Here is a 14,265-nt window from a genome sequence, read left to right on the forward strand (position 1 = left end):
AAAGTAATTTATGGCAAAGGTGGACTAAGCTCCATGGCGATTACTCAATTCTTTAGGCGCAAAGCATGTCTGGTTCTAAAATAATTACCGATATCACACATAGTACAGTAGTCCTCCCTTATCCGCTGGGGATACGTTCCAAGACATCCCGAGGATAGTACCGAATCCTGTATATACACTATTTTTTCCTATACATACATACCTTTGATAAGGTTTAATTTATAAATTAGGCACAGTAAGAGATTAACAACAATAACTAATAATAAAATTGAACAATTATAACAGCATGCTGTAATAAGTTATCTGAATGTGAATGGAATCTTAGAAACTTCAGATGTGTGTAGCTCTCTCCACCTTTGCAATGATTTGCACTTGTGTTGGACTTCCTCAACCGAACTGTCTATTACTAGAAGAAAGAACCATACGGCTTCATTTCGGCGATGTAAAATTACATCGGCAAAGTGGATATTAGATCCAACATTATTTCAAAGCCGAATGTTTATAGTAGTCTCTATAGTTTCGTAAGTTAATATCTTCGGACCTAGGTTGACCGCACATAAGAGGTAACTGCTGTATTCAAATGAAAGCATTCTATCGTAAAGTGCCATGAAAGAAACACACACACAAACACATATGCTATTTTCTAATATGTTTTTTTTTATTCAGAATGTAGGTAAAGTTCCAACTTATATAAGATAGTAGAAAGAAGGCAAGTTTTAAAATAGCAAATATTGTATGGACTAGTTCTGGTCGTAGATATAGTCGGTCCATGGACTTTTGCCGATACATCTTTCTGTATATTTTACATGCACAAGCTAAGTAAACAATTTAAAATTGAAGGATTATTTCACAGGGAAAAAAGATAATTTGGTTTTATATGATGTCACAACACACATCGAAGTACATATACACATAGGAAGGATATAGAAACACAAACACATGAGAATAGGGCGAAAAAAAAAACAGTTAATGCAGGATTACCTTGAATGGCTATTCTAAATATGAAAACTGACGGAACACATTCAGCACTGGCAGTTGATTTACCTAATGAGACCACATCTGTAACTATACAAATTCAATAGGAGTCAAACTAGCAGCTAATGGAACTATTCGCAGTTTATCAAAGAACTCGTATCTTACCAGAAGAATAAAGTATTTCTTTTCTCTGCTTTATAGTATTTTAAATTATACGATCTGAAACACTGAGGTTGTTTTTGAATTGCCAACATGTTTTAGCTTCCCAGAGATTCTTGTTTAAACAATACAAGATGACGTCAGAATAATCTGCATTGTTGCAAAATAATTAGTTGTGCGAATGATTAATTATCTAAACTCTGTAAAAAATAACATATGCAGAAGCATTTTTTCCTCTGATAGTAATAAATAAAGGAGACTGATAAATGAAGAATAAATGTTTGAAGTAGTTAAGAAATCTTATAAAGAAACAGTTGGTTAAAATCAGGAAAAGAAATATAATTCCCGTATAACACGTCAAACAAAGTTATAAATAAAGTATTCTTTTGGAATATCAAAAAATTTTACTATTTTTTTTTTTTTTTTTTTTTTACGAATGTGATATTTCGTAATCTTTTATTTTATTTTATTTTTTATTTTATGAACAAATCCATGAGTTTTTCAGAAAAAAATCTTTTACTACTGAAAATAGTATTCAATTTCGTTTTGTTGTAGCGTCACTAATTTTTCTTAACGTGACAAAATGCTAGTAAACAAAAGAAAGGATAAAAACAAGCAAAGAAACACAAGTTGTCGATAATTCTGTAGAGAAAAAAAAGAGACAAAAGAGCAACACGGTCTCTTTTTTCTCCTCAACTTGTTTGAAATCTTAGAAGCAATAGTACAAAGATATCTCGCAACTACTTGTGTGCAGCAACCGCTGTGTGGTTTGTGGGGCTTAAAATAGCCGTTCTTCAATAGAGAATATTCAGCTGGTCTCAGAGAGCTCTAAATCAGGATTGGGGTCGGTGTTAAAGTACTGAGGACTTTTTTTTTCGCTGAGCTGTGAAAAAACAAACATGCATACCAGAAATAAGTGGGAGAGAATGTGTCATGGGCCTACCGATAAACTACCTGGCTTCATATTAAAAAGAAAAAAAATCTGGTACATATCAAAGAAGATCAGAACCCCCGATAGTGGAGAAAGGAAGACAAATTAACAATGCAGAAGAATTTAACCTTTGTAATAGTACACCCCCCTCCCCCTTCTTACTCCTCAACAGTTACATGCTTAAGTGATTGAAACAAATGACTAAAAGAGCAGCCTTCAGGAGGCAACCTCTGCATATTAAATAGGCCACTCGTGAATGACAAGTCGCTGTTATATTGTCCTAGCGGTGTGATAGACTAACCCAAAATGCGTAAACTACCCTGTAATGTGTGCAGCTGTGTCATACGATAAGGTCACGGGCTCTCTCTAGAGGGAACGTTATATCAGTTGAACGCAGTCTCAAATGAGGTCTGCTGGATATTTCGAAGCTCTTTCTCCTAGTTTCCTAATCTTTGAAAATTGGTTAGAAAGCTCTTAAAAAGATCTGAACTATAAATAAATTGTATATAAGTTGTAGATTTGATACTTTGTATATTTGTTTCATCCGCCCATAAATACGATTTTTTTAAGCCTATTCCTTCATTTTATATTCATCCAGTACACCAGTGTTTGTCGTACATAAACATAAATCCTGCTCACGAACTAATATCTGCCTACACTCCTTTTTATGGCACACAACTGATGAATTCGTATAAAAATATGCATAAATCAAGGAGGGCTCTTACTTTTTAGCAAAATTATATCTGATATAAGTTAAGGCGAATAGATTAAACATTTCTCTTAGGTACCGGGTATATATAAAACTGTGTGCATGTGTTTGGACATTGCTTCTCTGAAATGACACAATCTAAATATCTCAAACAAATTATTGATTCACCATAAAGTTATTGGATAAAACTAACGGAATGCAGAGGTAGTAAGCAGTAAAAATAATTCATTTTTTTAAAATAATAATGAACACGTAACCGTTTTTTTTTATTTTATTTTCATGTTGTTTTTGATGATGGATGAGAAATATTTTTGGTCTGATTGCGCACATTTTTTATCTTGCTATTATGTTCGTCTGCGTGTTTTCAAAAAACAACAATGAAAAAATTTGATAATTCTGGAAGCATGGCAAAAGAGATCTTTGTATAATTTTCTCTATAAATTATTATTTTTTTATTATTACGTTGCAAATTATACTAGCTGAATTGATGCAGTATATTGTCAGAATAAATGCAGAATTGATTTGTTTTTCGTCAAACTGAAAAATTAATCATACTTTTTTCGTAATTAATCGTAATGCGTAATTTTACGCATTATATTTTAAAAGGGAAAATTTTGGTAAAATAAGTATATATGAGAAATCCCTTGAACTTTTTGTTTGTATTGTTACAAAACATGCACAACAAAAGTCGACCGTCTGATAAAAGTCAATCTCTGAACGAAAACCATCATAGAAAGAACCAATTGAAGCCACAATTCAAAATATAGGTAGAAACCAACTGGAACAAAAGACGTATTAATATGACTTACGTGTTTCTATATATAAGAAATGGTATCATACAAGTCAGAGGATAAAAATAACATTAAACTTCACCTACTTTACAACAGTTTTTATATTTTAAGGCATAACGATGGAACTTACTTTGTTTACCATCGCATTTTCAATGAGGTATATATTTTTCTACTTGTAAAAGAATGCGTGGCTTTTTAGATGGATATCATCTTCATCTCCTTAAGATAAAGAGAAAAGTCATAACCATGTAAGAAATTTTGATAAAGTTATAAAGACATTTGGAACCGAAGGAATGCTTTAAAGACAAACACATAATTTGAAGATGAAAAAAAAAAAAAAAAAAGAAATTGATAAGATCCTAAAAACATAACTGAAACAGAAGGTATATTTGAACAATATACTGAACACATTTCTAACATAAATAATAGTTGATCAGATTCACATTTTGACCGAAAACAAACCATTATTACTCAACATTTGGATACCAGAAAGTGTTATGGAAGAAAGAAATACAAAATCTACAAGAAGGTTTGACTAGCACCACACTCGCCTACTTATCTCTCAAGTTTCTTAACCAGGACTCATATTTTCATTATAATATTATATAAGGTGTATTTCACAATCACTTAATTCAATAACATTGTATCCATCAATCGAAATCAAACACTACCTACTGGAAAGACATTGGAGATGTTATTTTTAAAATACGTTTCATGTGCAGTTTCATTATTTCTATAACAATGTTATTAATTTGTTATTAATAAAGTTAGAGCGTTAGTATTATAATTTTGCATAAAATAATAATGTACAAAAGTATATTTACGAGTTAGCAATAACGAATGTGTATTAACATATTTTAAAATTTAGGCTTAACACGAACTATAAGGTGAGATTAATAAAAATAAAATAAAGTAAAATTTATCTTAAACAGCTAAAATACAGACGAAAAGTATCGAATACACTAAGCCTCACTTATTTGGTTCAAAATCTTCTGCATGCATTTTTAGATATTTCAATACCGTTTCACTATCGTCCAGAAGATTATAGAAAGGCGAATATAACTTCACTAACAGCCGTATAGCACCGTATATAGTTTGTAAATCTTTGCTTCCAGGAAGCCCCTTTGTATTTTATTATCCTGACGCTAATTAAATATTCAGAGGAACCTGTTGTTCATAAAAGGCACGATAGTTCCCAATATTTTAAAGTAAAATTTTACATATTGTAAAATAACTGACAATTTGTTTATAACCAAGGTTTTCAAGCGGTTGTTTGAACGTAAGAGCTAAAACTGGCTTGAAATCTGAAAAGAAGCAAATTCTGATTTATAAAAAATGATGGAGCGTACATAAATACAAGCATTTCCGAAATTTGTACATTACGTCACTATTTCGTATCTCAATTGAATATTCAATTGCTTGTTTCGGGGGGGGGGGGAAAAAGAAAAGAAAGAAAAGCTGCCCAAAATGCCATCGTTATAATCTAAGCCTAAATCCTATTCAGTTCAGGAGTGGTCTTGCTTTATTATTTTTCCCGTCAGCTGCATAAAACTATCCTGGATTCGTCCTCTCTTGTGGCCATACATACATGCAAATACCCATACATATATGTATGTATGTATTATATACGCAAACAGATTTTTTTTTTAACACAATGAAATGTTCTTTTCTCATAGAGCCTTGGACACTTGATGTCTCGGACGGTTTCTTCAAGGCTGACGGAAAAAGTTGCAAGTGGCGACTTGGTGTCGCGTTCGTTATTTAACTGCTGTCAAAGGCTGTCTGGGGGAGATTGCGTGTCCTCCTCCACCGTTGCTGCAAAAGCCTGTTCTTCTCCCTGTTCAAAACCTTCGATAACGGTTTGGAGAATGAAATGAATGGTGATTTTGTAAATGTTTTCCATATTCTCAGTATAACGATCTCCCAGTGTCTCCTGGACCGCTGCCAGGAAGGGTTGCTCGATTTTCTGCAGAAAATAAAGAGACAAATAAATTCAATAGAAATTCATACAGGCAGACATTTTGAACTACTTTAAGAAATATAATACCGTTATTTTTATGCATGAAGGCAATTTGAAAAACAAATATTCACATAATCCAAAACGAAAAATACAATATATGATCTATGAAAGTGAGTTATTTCTTGCACAGACACATGTTTCAATATTTATAACATTGTAAAGTATTGTCAACTGATGGATGTCACGTTATCGACTTACGCGATTTTGTCAGACCTCTGAGAATTATGGAAGTGGCTCAGCATAGATTTAGTGAATTATCTTTTATTGTTCTGCAATGGACTGTACAAACGTTTTGTCCTTCAAGCCACAGAATTAAGCACGATGAGGAAAAACTCAAACCTTCATAATACTTGACCAGAATGTTTTACTTTCTCAAACCACAAATGAACTTGAGTCTCTCTCTTTCGTCATGTCACTTCTCAAAAAAAAAAAAAAAAAAACACGCACACACCTAGTGAAAATAGTCAGTGAGATTAAGCTTGTACTTATATACTTTTTTTTTTGTTTCTGTAAATGACAAATCTCATATTTATTCAAATAATGAAGTCCTATTCATTAGATTCACCTGGAAGTATAACTTACTCCACAGATTATATTTCCAAATGGATATTTGTAATGATTTATGAATATTGTGAAATACAAAATACGTAGGTGGCCTTGTAATAACGCTTTTTTTTTTTTTCACACAATGCTAAAGAAGACTAAACTTCAGAAGCAGTTCTATTATATCTTCGATTCCAGTCACCGACTGGAACGTCTTATAGGCGCTTTATTTCAGTTATTTTATTTTATTATTATTATTTTTTTTTTTGTAGATGCCCGAATTCCAGTGTTTTGGGCATTCCCTCTCCCTTCAAAAACTCGGATTTTTAACTCAATAATTTCTAAAAAGAAAAAAAACGAAGTTTAAAACTCACACCATTTCAGACAGTTATTGTTTAGGAACACGATATGGCGATAGTTGTCTGTTGTGCTCTCTCATCCAAGTTTTCAAATTGTTCCATAGCTACGAAAGCAGATACCTCTGCCAAGGGCAAAGATGGTCGCCTATTATTATTATTATTATTTTGAAAATCAAAACTAGAGCTAAAACTAATTTGATTCTGCGAATACCCCAAGGCAGTATTCACGTAAGCGGAAGTGAAATATTTCGGAGCACTTAATAAATTTCGATCCAATATTGTGTTTCATTATTGGAATATAGTGAACTTAAGTTTACGACTTTCCACATTTGTATGAGACCAAGAATTTTAACTAAAAAGCGCACGAGCTTTCTACCTTGCCTTTTCCTGATTATTATCCAGTTATTTTATTTATAAGTAACTGCACTATAAAACCGTTTTCATTGTATAAAAAATAAATTCTCTATGCCTTTTATTTCCAAAGTAGGTGAAGCTCATTTAGTCGTAACTAACTTTCTGAAGACCGATGGGCAGCCGGGATGCACTCTTGAGCGGACTGTCACCATCATTGATAGCGAGATTAACCTATTAATGAACCGACGTTTTCAAAGAAGAGGACAAGTGTCTCCATCTCGTGATCCTAAACCGTAGCAAGTACATATATTGTTTGAAACAGAGTTCTTCAGTTTTGAGCTGTGGGGGATGGAAACTGAAGTTTTCAGGAAAAAGCCTACTTTGCTTGTACTAAAGATCAATTAAGTCTGGAACCGGTTAGTCGATCTTTGTCGAGGGCAAATTGGGTTCAAAATGTTTATTCTTCATGTTTTAATGTTTGTTTTCGGTCTAACTAAATCAGTTTTTAATTTAAGTATACGCAAATATCTCAACGTATCATTGAATATATAAAGCGATACATGTTCAGATCTAATCTATGACGAGATTTATATTAACAAGGGCAAGTTAATTTTTTAGCCATTGATAGTAAAGTCCCCCCACTCCTTGTAAAAAGACGGAAATTAGTAGTGTATGCCCACAGATGCTAGACCCTTCGACACTTGTGCGCATGGCAGAAGGAGAATCCATTCCGATATTTGGGTAATCAATCCGTCTTGTAGGATGAGTTGTTAATTATTATACGTCGGAAAATTCACTTTTCTTTTATGAACATTGCAGTTGTTAAAGTGGTAACTATTTTGCTTGTATAACAGTTGGAAATTTTTACGTATAAACCACGTGATTTCGCTTGTTGGCGACCAATTCGTACATCCTTTATTCCTTTCTCCCCTTCAGCATGAATTGACTGGCAAACTTCCAGACATGGTTATATGAACTGTGGGCGTACAATACATTTATTCTTGCATTCTACTAACATACAAACCTAGACATAGACCAAAATCACTTTATTCAGTTACAAATTCAAAAACTAGTAATCTAAGTACAATAATTAAAATAATGACAATGAAAATAAAAGATTGAAACTATCTTAGAAAAAAGTAACAAGGAATTGAGACACATTCTTTATTATAAACTGCGTTATATTAATTATGCAGGCCGATATGAGAATCTCAAGTTACTTCACTCGAATTTAATAAAAACTGACAGAACGCACGTTGTGTGGTCTCACACGAACAAAGTCTGCATCATGTGACTACCGGGAATGAGCACACCGAGCGTCCTTGTCGCATAAATTATGCTTGCTAGAGGCCAGCGGAAGTGTGAAAATAATCCATGAATTTAAAGTAACCAGGAAAGAGATCTGCTACACTCGCATTAGGATTTCAATGTCTTGTAAATGTAATTTAAAAAAAGAATCCTTATTATAGCACTGTTTTTCCTACTCAAGTGTTTTCTTCAATCTGATGACGAAGTTTAGATGTAAGTTTGCTAACGAAGACTTAAGAACGTTGATCAAGTAAAAGGAGGAGATCGAGTGGGCAACGTATTCTCCCTTTTCTAGGAGAAAAAATAGATTAATTATCTCAGTGGTTAAATCTAATTACTGCTAGATAATCAAACTATTTACTCATGGGAAATCGTTTTACTAATAAGTTGTCAATTTACATATGAATACTAGAATTATATTAAAATTATTCATGTCGATTTTATTTCTTTATTATTATTTTCATATTTCACCAGGTTTATCTTTATTAACTAATGGATTTTCGTCAAGTACATTTCGTATATATTGTAGAATAAATTTTATTCTACAATATATACGAATATATATGTAGAAAAATTTATTATAGAATATTGCTACGTAGAATAAAAAATGCTGCGCAGAATAAAAATCAGCTAAACAATGACTCTCTCCTCATCGATAAATTATCGTTTGGTATATTTTTAACAACAATAAGCACAATAAAGATAAAACATAATTAGCATAATTTGCTATGTTTTAGCATAATTAATGTCATATTTAAGATTATGGCGCCAATAGATTCTATTTTTCGTTGCTTTTTTATGATTTACAATTATAGTTAATCAGATAAAATATCACACACAATGAGAGATGCATAAACATGTAAGGATATCGAGTCGATAGTGGAATAAGTAAAAGAAATCTGCATGACACTTATGCAGAAATCTGCATAAGTATTACGGAACCTCTTCTAAGTATCTTAATAATACTAATCCAATATCGTAACCATTAATTAAATCATGGTCTATCGTCATCACACCAGCGCACGAGGTACTAATAATACACATGATCGCTTCTTGAATCGATCTGATCTTGACAGCAGTCCTTCGGCTACTGCTAAGTTGGAAAAAGGGGAAAAAATGATAGCTGAATGGATGTGTAAGAGAGAGAAAGAAGTCCGCCTTTACGAGGTAGTAGCATGTAAGTAGGTGGTTATCGGTTATCGTATGCTGGTGAGACACATTTTATCGATTTCTTGCACGTGCCTGGTCACCTGACAAGGCATTCTGCAAGAAAAAAAAACAAAAAAAAAATGTACACTTACGGAATATTTGTAAGTTTACGAACATATAAAGACGAGATAAGTTTATTAGATTGCTTTATTGTGGAGGGTGATCGTTTTAAACTGGATCACGATACGGGAGTTTAGGAGAGATGCCAAATAAAAAGTGATCACCATTGGTTCTGACATAAACTGAGAAGCGCATCAAATGAAAAGGGACTACCAAAGTTGTTGTAAAAGGAATAAACATTGTTGGATATGAACACGGTGGAAATATTGTTGGGAATGAATAACAGTATGGAAGATCAATATCATGAAAGCCGAAAAGTATTCTGAAACAACTGAAAAAAAAAAAAAAAGTCTACAAATGGAGAAAAAATTACTAAAATCAAATGTGGGAGAGATTAAAAACAATAATCACATTGAATGCTGTCTAATCACCGTATGATAATGATAACTTTACCATAATGGATTGACTAATTCTTCAGTCATCAGATCTTAATGGTGTTAAAGCATCTTTAGAAAATGGGGGAATGAAATCAGAATTCATAATGCTCACCGGGAACAGTGGTGAATTTCGGAATCTCATACTCGATTCTTTATATATCGAGACTGATTCGAAGGCTCCCAATGGTCCAGTTCACTATTCGATGGTAATAAGCTGTCTTTAGTTTGGTTGGAGTTATGGTTCGAAGCGACTAAGTATGACTTCACTCAGTGGGTGAGTTGTGCTGTTTGTCTGGACGGTTTGCTTGCTTCGCAGAAAGTAAAACTTCATCAACTCTATATGGGATAAGCTAACTCACCTTTAGCTAAAGATCACTCAATTTACTCCCGTGTATGCGCGGTTAGCCTAGTGGCTTTACGCTTCGCAATCAAACGCCTGGAAAAGTAGTGTCCTGGGTTCGATTCCCGTCGGCAACGTGAGGAGCTTAAGGATCTTTCTCAGACATAGCCAAGTTAGCCGGTCTTGGGCGTGGACAGCAGGATTTTTCTCCACAGTTTATCTGGGGGTTTTCCTCAGGCAAACAGGCCCACCCCCTGAACGCACATGGACTACAGTCATGAATACGTCCCAGCCATATGCCGGTCCTGAGCCCGGATAAAATTGGAGGACTAGGGAAAGCAATGGTGAACTACCCCGTAAAAATCTCACCAGGAATTCTTTGTGGGAAATCCTTACAACGTCACCTACGGTCGGAAACGACGGAAAAGGGAAAATCAGTCAGTATGAATAGGAGGGAGATAGGTGTAGGAGTAGGTCCAGGAAACTGACTTTTCATCTCTTAAAATCGATAGTAGTACACGCACAAATAATAGAAATATAATCTAACCTTAGAGTCTCAGCTGCTTTAGCCAAAATTCTTCTCTCTCTGTCTCTCTTTCACACGCACACATTTGAAATAAGTGTTGGAGCAGTACTATATTTCGGAGAAATATAGTGAGGTGTGCGCGTGCAATCTTCTTTTAGCCCACATCAAACTTTTCACCCTCTATAAATACTTTTCACCATGTTGCGAGACTACGAATCAGATATTTTGTCCATTCCACATGCAACATGATCAGCAGTGCATGTGCTGTAGTTGAACATGCAGTGTTATCTTGAATGAGAAATGGGCCAAAATACCTGACTGGCAACCTCGCAACCCAGCGATGAGTATTCATTCCTTTCAAAGGTGAAACGAATGAATAGGTTTTATTAGGTTGAAATTGGAGCTTGTAGAGGGCAAGTTAAGTTTTTCGACATCATTTTTCTTAAATCTCGTCGCAATAGCATATGGACAGGATGCACTATGCTAAACAGTGTTTCGTAAAACTGCTATAGTGTTGGAAGTAGAGCATTATCCAGAAGTGCACAGCACACAAAGAGAGTATAATCCGGTTTCTGTAATCTAGAAATAAATAAACATGGAAGTATTTAATTATTTATTTATTTATTATTATTATTCAAGCTGCAGGCCTTCAATAATTAGGATGGTGGTTTCCCATCGGGCAGTGAAATTCATCTACCACTTAAACGGTCGGAATTACAACTGAAACAAGTAAGATTAAGGGGTCAGAGTCTTATGTGTTCTATTTGCGTGCTCCAGGGCCGGTTTGCGATTTTATTTATTTTTTAATCGAAATGAAAGACCGGAATTTCCTTGGAGTGGAACCCTGCTGTACCTTCGTGTGAGTGACGGTAACTCACATGCCTTTATAAACATTCTTGGTATCTGAACGAAATTCGAAATCCTAGATTCATTGAGCCACCCTCATGAAACTCTTAAAATAGCGGACGTCACGTATTAAAACCCGCTTTAATTATTATTAAAACTTGTTTTGATAAATGAGCAATAAAAAACAAGGACAAAACTATGAAAGCACGAATTAAAAAACGGCATTTCGATTCTTAATCGCCAACTTTTAACATTTGTTACTCGAGTAGCGGTTAAGTAAGGAAAAAAAAGTTTCAGCTGGCAATATACAAAACACTGCCAGTTGATTTTTCTTAAGTTAACCTAAGGATAAATAAAAATATGACGGAAAAGATTAGCTTTTGAGAAATATATATACAGTATATCAGGTGAGAGTTGAGATATAAATAAATACATTAAGACAGAAGTGTCTCCGAAAACAGTTCTAAGAAAGACCAATCAAATTAATAACAATGATTGATTATCTGTAAAAATTATTGACTGAAAAGCTATCGTTTGTTCTTAATTCTGTACGTTCATTTAGGATCCAGGAAATTATGAACTTCATTTCGATTCCTGTGACTTCACAAGAATGCGAGGCATAAAAACAAACTGCCTTCGAATTAAGTGTAATTCCTATAAAGAAACATGGTAAACAGTGGGAAGTCATTTTACATGGTGAGCTTTCTCTATACTATTCTGGAGGAAAACATAACGGAAAGTATTTCATATATCATAAATATATGAAAATTATGAAATTAAAACGAAAAAAAAACCAATTCTCAGTTAGGAATAGGATTTGTTAGGCTTTTGAGTTGATTTTTTCTTAATTAAATCCAACGTGTGTTTTTGTAGCGAACATTTTAAATAGCAGAACTGACTTGGTTTTGTCTTGAGTTTCGCCTGTCTTGAAAGATTCTGGAGATGCATTTTAATGTGTTTATGCAAAGCGATATAGATTGCATTATTATGCATGTGGAGGTTAATTTTAAATCGTGTGGTCCTTAACAATTGTTAGAATCAAGGCCCCCAATGGGGGGGGGGGATTACGGCCAATTTAAGGACTCCAAACAGTGAGGGAGTGACCCGGAGCACTCTAGCACTTCTGATACCCTTCTTTTACTCAATGTACAGCGGTTAGGAGAAGAGATATTCAATTTCTGTAGGATTCATTCTGGCAAAAGACATTACAGGAAAAAGAGCCCTACTTTGTTGTATGGAATTACGGCTAAATCAACTAATGCCGTGACACCACTTGTAATACGACTGTTAACTGCGAGTATTCTGGTAGTTGGTCCATTTTGTGGATTGAAAAACTTGAGTTTCTGTGAGAATAAAACCCCATTCTCTTCGTATGATCAACTAACTGACCTTCGGTATAAAAGTTCTTGTCCGAACCTGGATTTTTCTCTTTCGACGCTTTAAATAGGACGTTGAAGTTGTGTCCAGATGAATCCACCGTACACTTTTTGCACACGGACTGAAGAATTAGAGTTTGAAGACAAACATATGAGACGTCAACCTTTCATATCTTGTCTCAGCTGTATCAGCTAAAAAAATTTAATGGGGAGAATGTTCAACATAGTATGGTTCGGGTCTAGCCTCCCCCCCCCCCTCGTCTCTTTCTTAAGGGATGACAAAGTTTTTTGATTTCTGCAGTATTTTAATCCTGGTCTCTCCTGTAGTCTGTCATTCAGACTGTCCTCTCGCAGTTTAACTAGCTTTAGCACCCTTTTCCGTAGTTTCTCGTCTCTTCATACTTTCCTACCATCTTTTTCTTGCCCTTCTAGAATGCTTTCCATTCATCAGATCAATTGCTTTCCTAATCGCTCCCTTCTTTTCTTTCCTTATATCCCTTCTCCATACATGTACGACTCCTCCCCCCCCCGCAAAAAAAAAAACACGATTGCTCCTAACTCTTCCTGTTATCTTATGACCAATAGAGACAGTATATCCTCATTTCGGATACGATGTTTCTTTTGTAGCACCTCCTTTTGATCACATCTTCGGAGAGTCCATGTTTCTGTTCTATACTACTCTGTTGTATAGAACAGAAACATGAACAGAGTCCATGTTTCTGTTCTATACAACAGAGTTGGTCGTAGCAGTTTTGTAAATTTTTATTTTCAGATTCATAGGAAGCTCTTCATCATACGTAACTTCAAATCTTGCTTATTTACTAACTTACCTCCATCTCTGCAAGATGACTACTAAACATTTAAATCATTCTGTACATTTTATATTCAATCCTTCTATTTATAAATTTTCTTTGTACTCCACAAATTTTTGGAGATCTTTTTGGATCTTTTTTTTTTTTTGGATTTTTTTTTTTATTCAGATGTTATAACTAAATCATCGGCATACAGCAGATACCGTTGTGTTTGTGTTGTCAGCATTTCAGACAGAGTTGTAATAAACAGAAGTGTGCTCAGAACGACCGCTAATGTAATCCTACATTGAATTCGTATTACGACGTGTCTTTATGTTGTTTTGGAGCCCTAGCACATTAATTTAATTACACTGGTCATACTCAGCATCGCTGTCTTTCTTAGTGTTCATAATACGACATTCTTTGACACTGTTCCGGTCTAAAACTCTCTCGAGATCTACAAATAATTCTAATTTTTATCCTCCTCATATTTTCGAGTACTCGCCTCGATACAAATCGAAACGATTGCAG

The 14,265-nt window shown here is 34.3% G+C and overlaps 1 protein-coding gene across 1 annotated transcript in view; it reads right to left on the reverse strand.

Annotated features, from left to right (window-relative positions):
* Nucleotides 1-634: 634 nt before the first annotated feature.
* LOC150104633 (neuroglobin-1-like) overlaps nucleotides 635-14,265 on the reverse strand; it is a 94,238-nt gene continuing 80,607 nt past the window's right edge. Inside the window, exon 4 of the mRNA XM_090395235.1 lies at nucleotides 635-5,531. Within this exon, the coding sequence (XP_090251361.1) occupies nucleotides 5,337-5,531 (195 nt within the window). The 3' untranslated portion in view covers nucleotides 635-5,336. The remainder of the gene's footprint in view (nucleotides 5,532-14,265) is intronic.

Source organism: Typopeltis vanoorti, chromosome 7, assembly GCF_054136105.1.
Source record: "Typopeltis vanoorti isolate ZY-2024b chromosome 7, IOZ_Tvanoo_1.0, whole genome shotgun sequence".
In the NCBI taxonomy this organism is placed as follows: domain Eukaryota; kingdom Metazoa; phylum Arthropoda; class Arachnida; order Uropygi; family Thelyphonidae; genus Typopeltis; species Typopeltis vanoorti.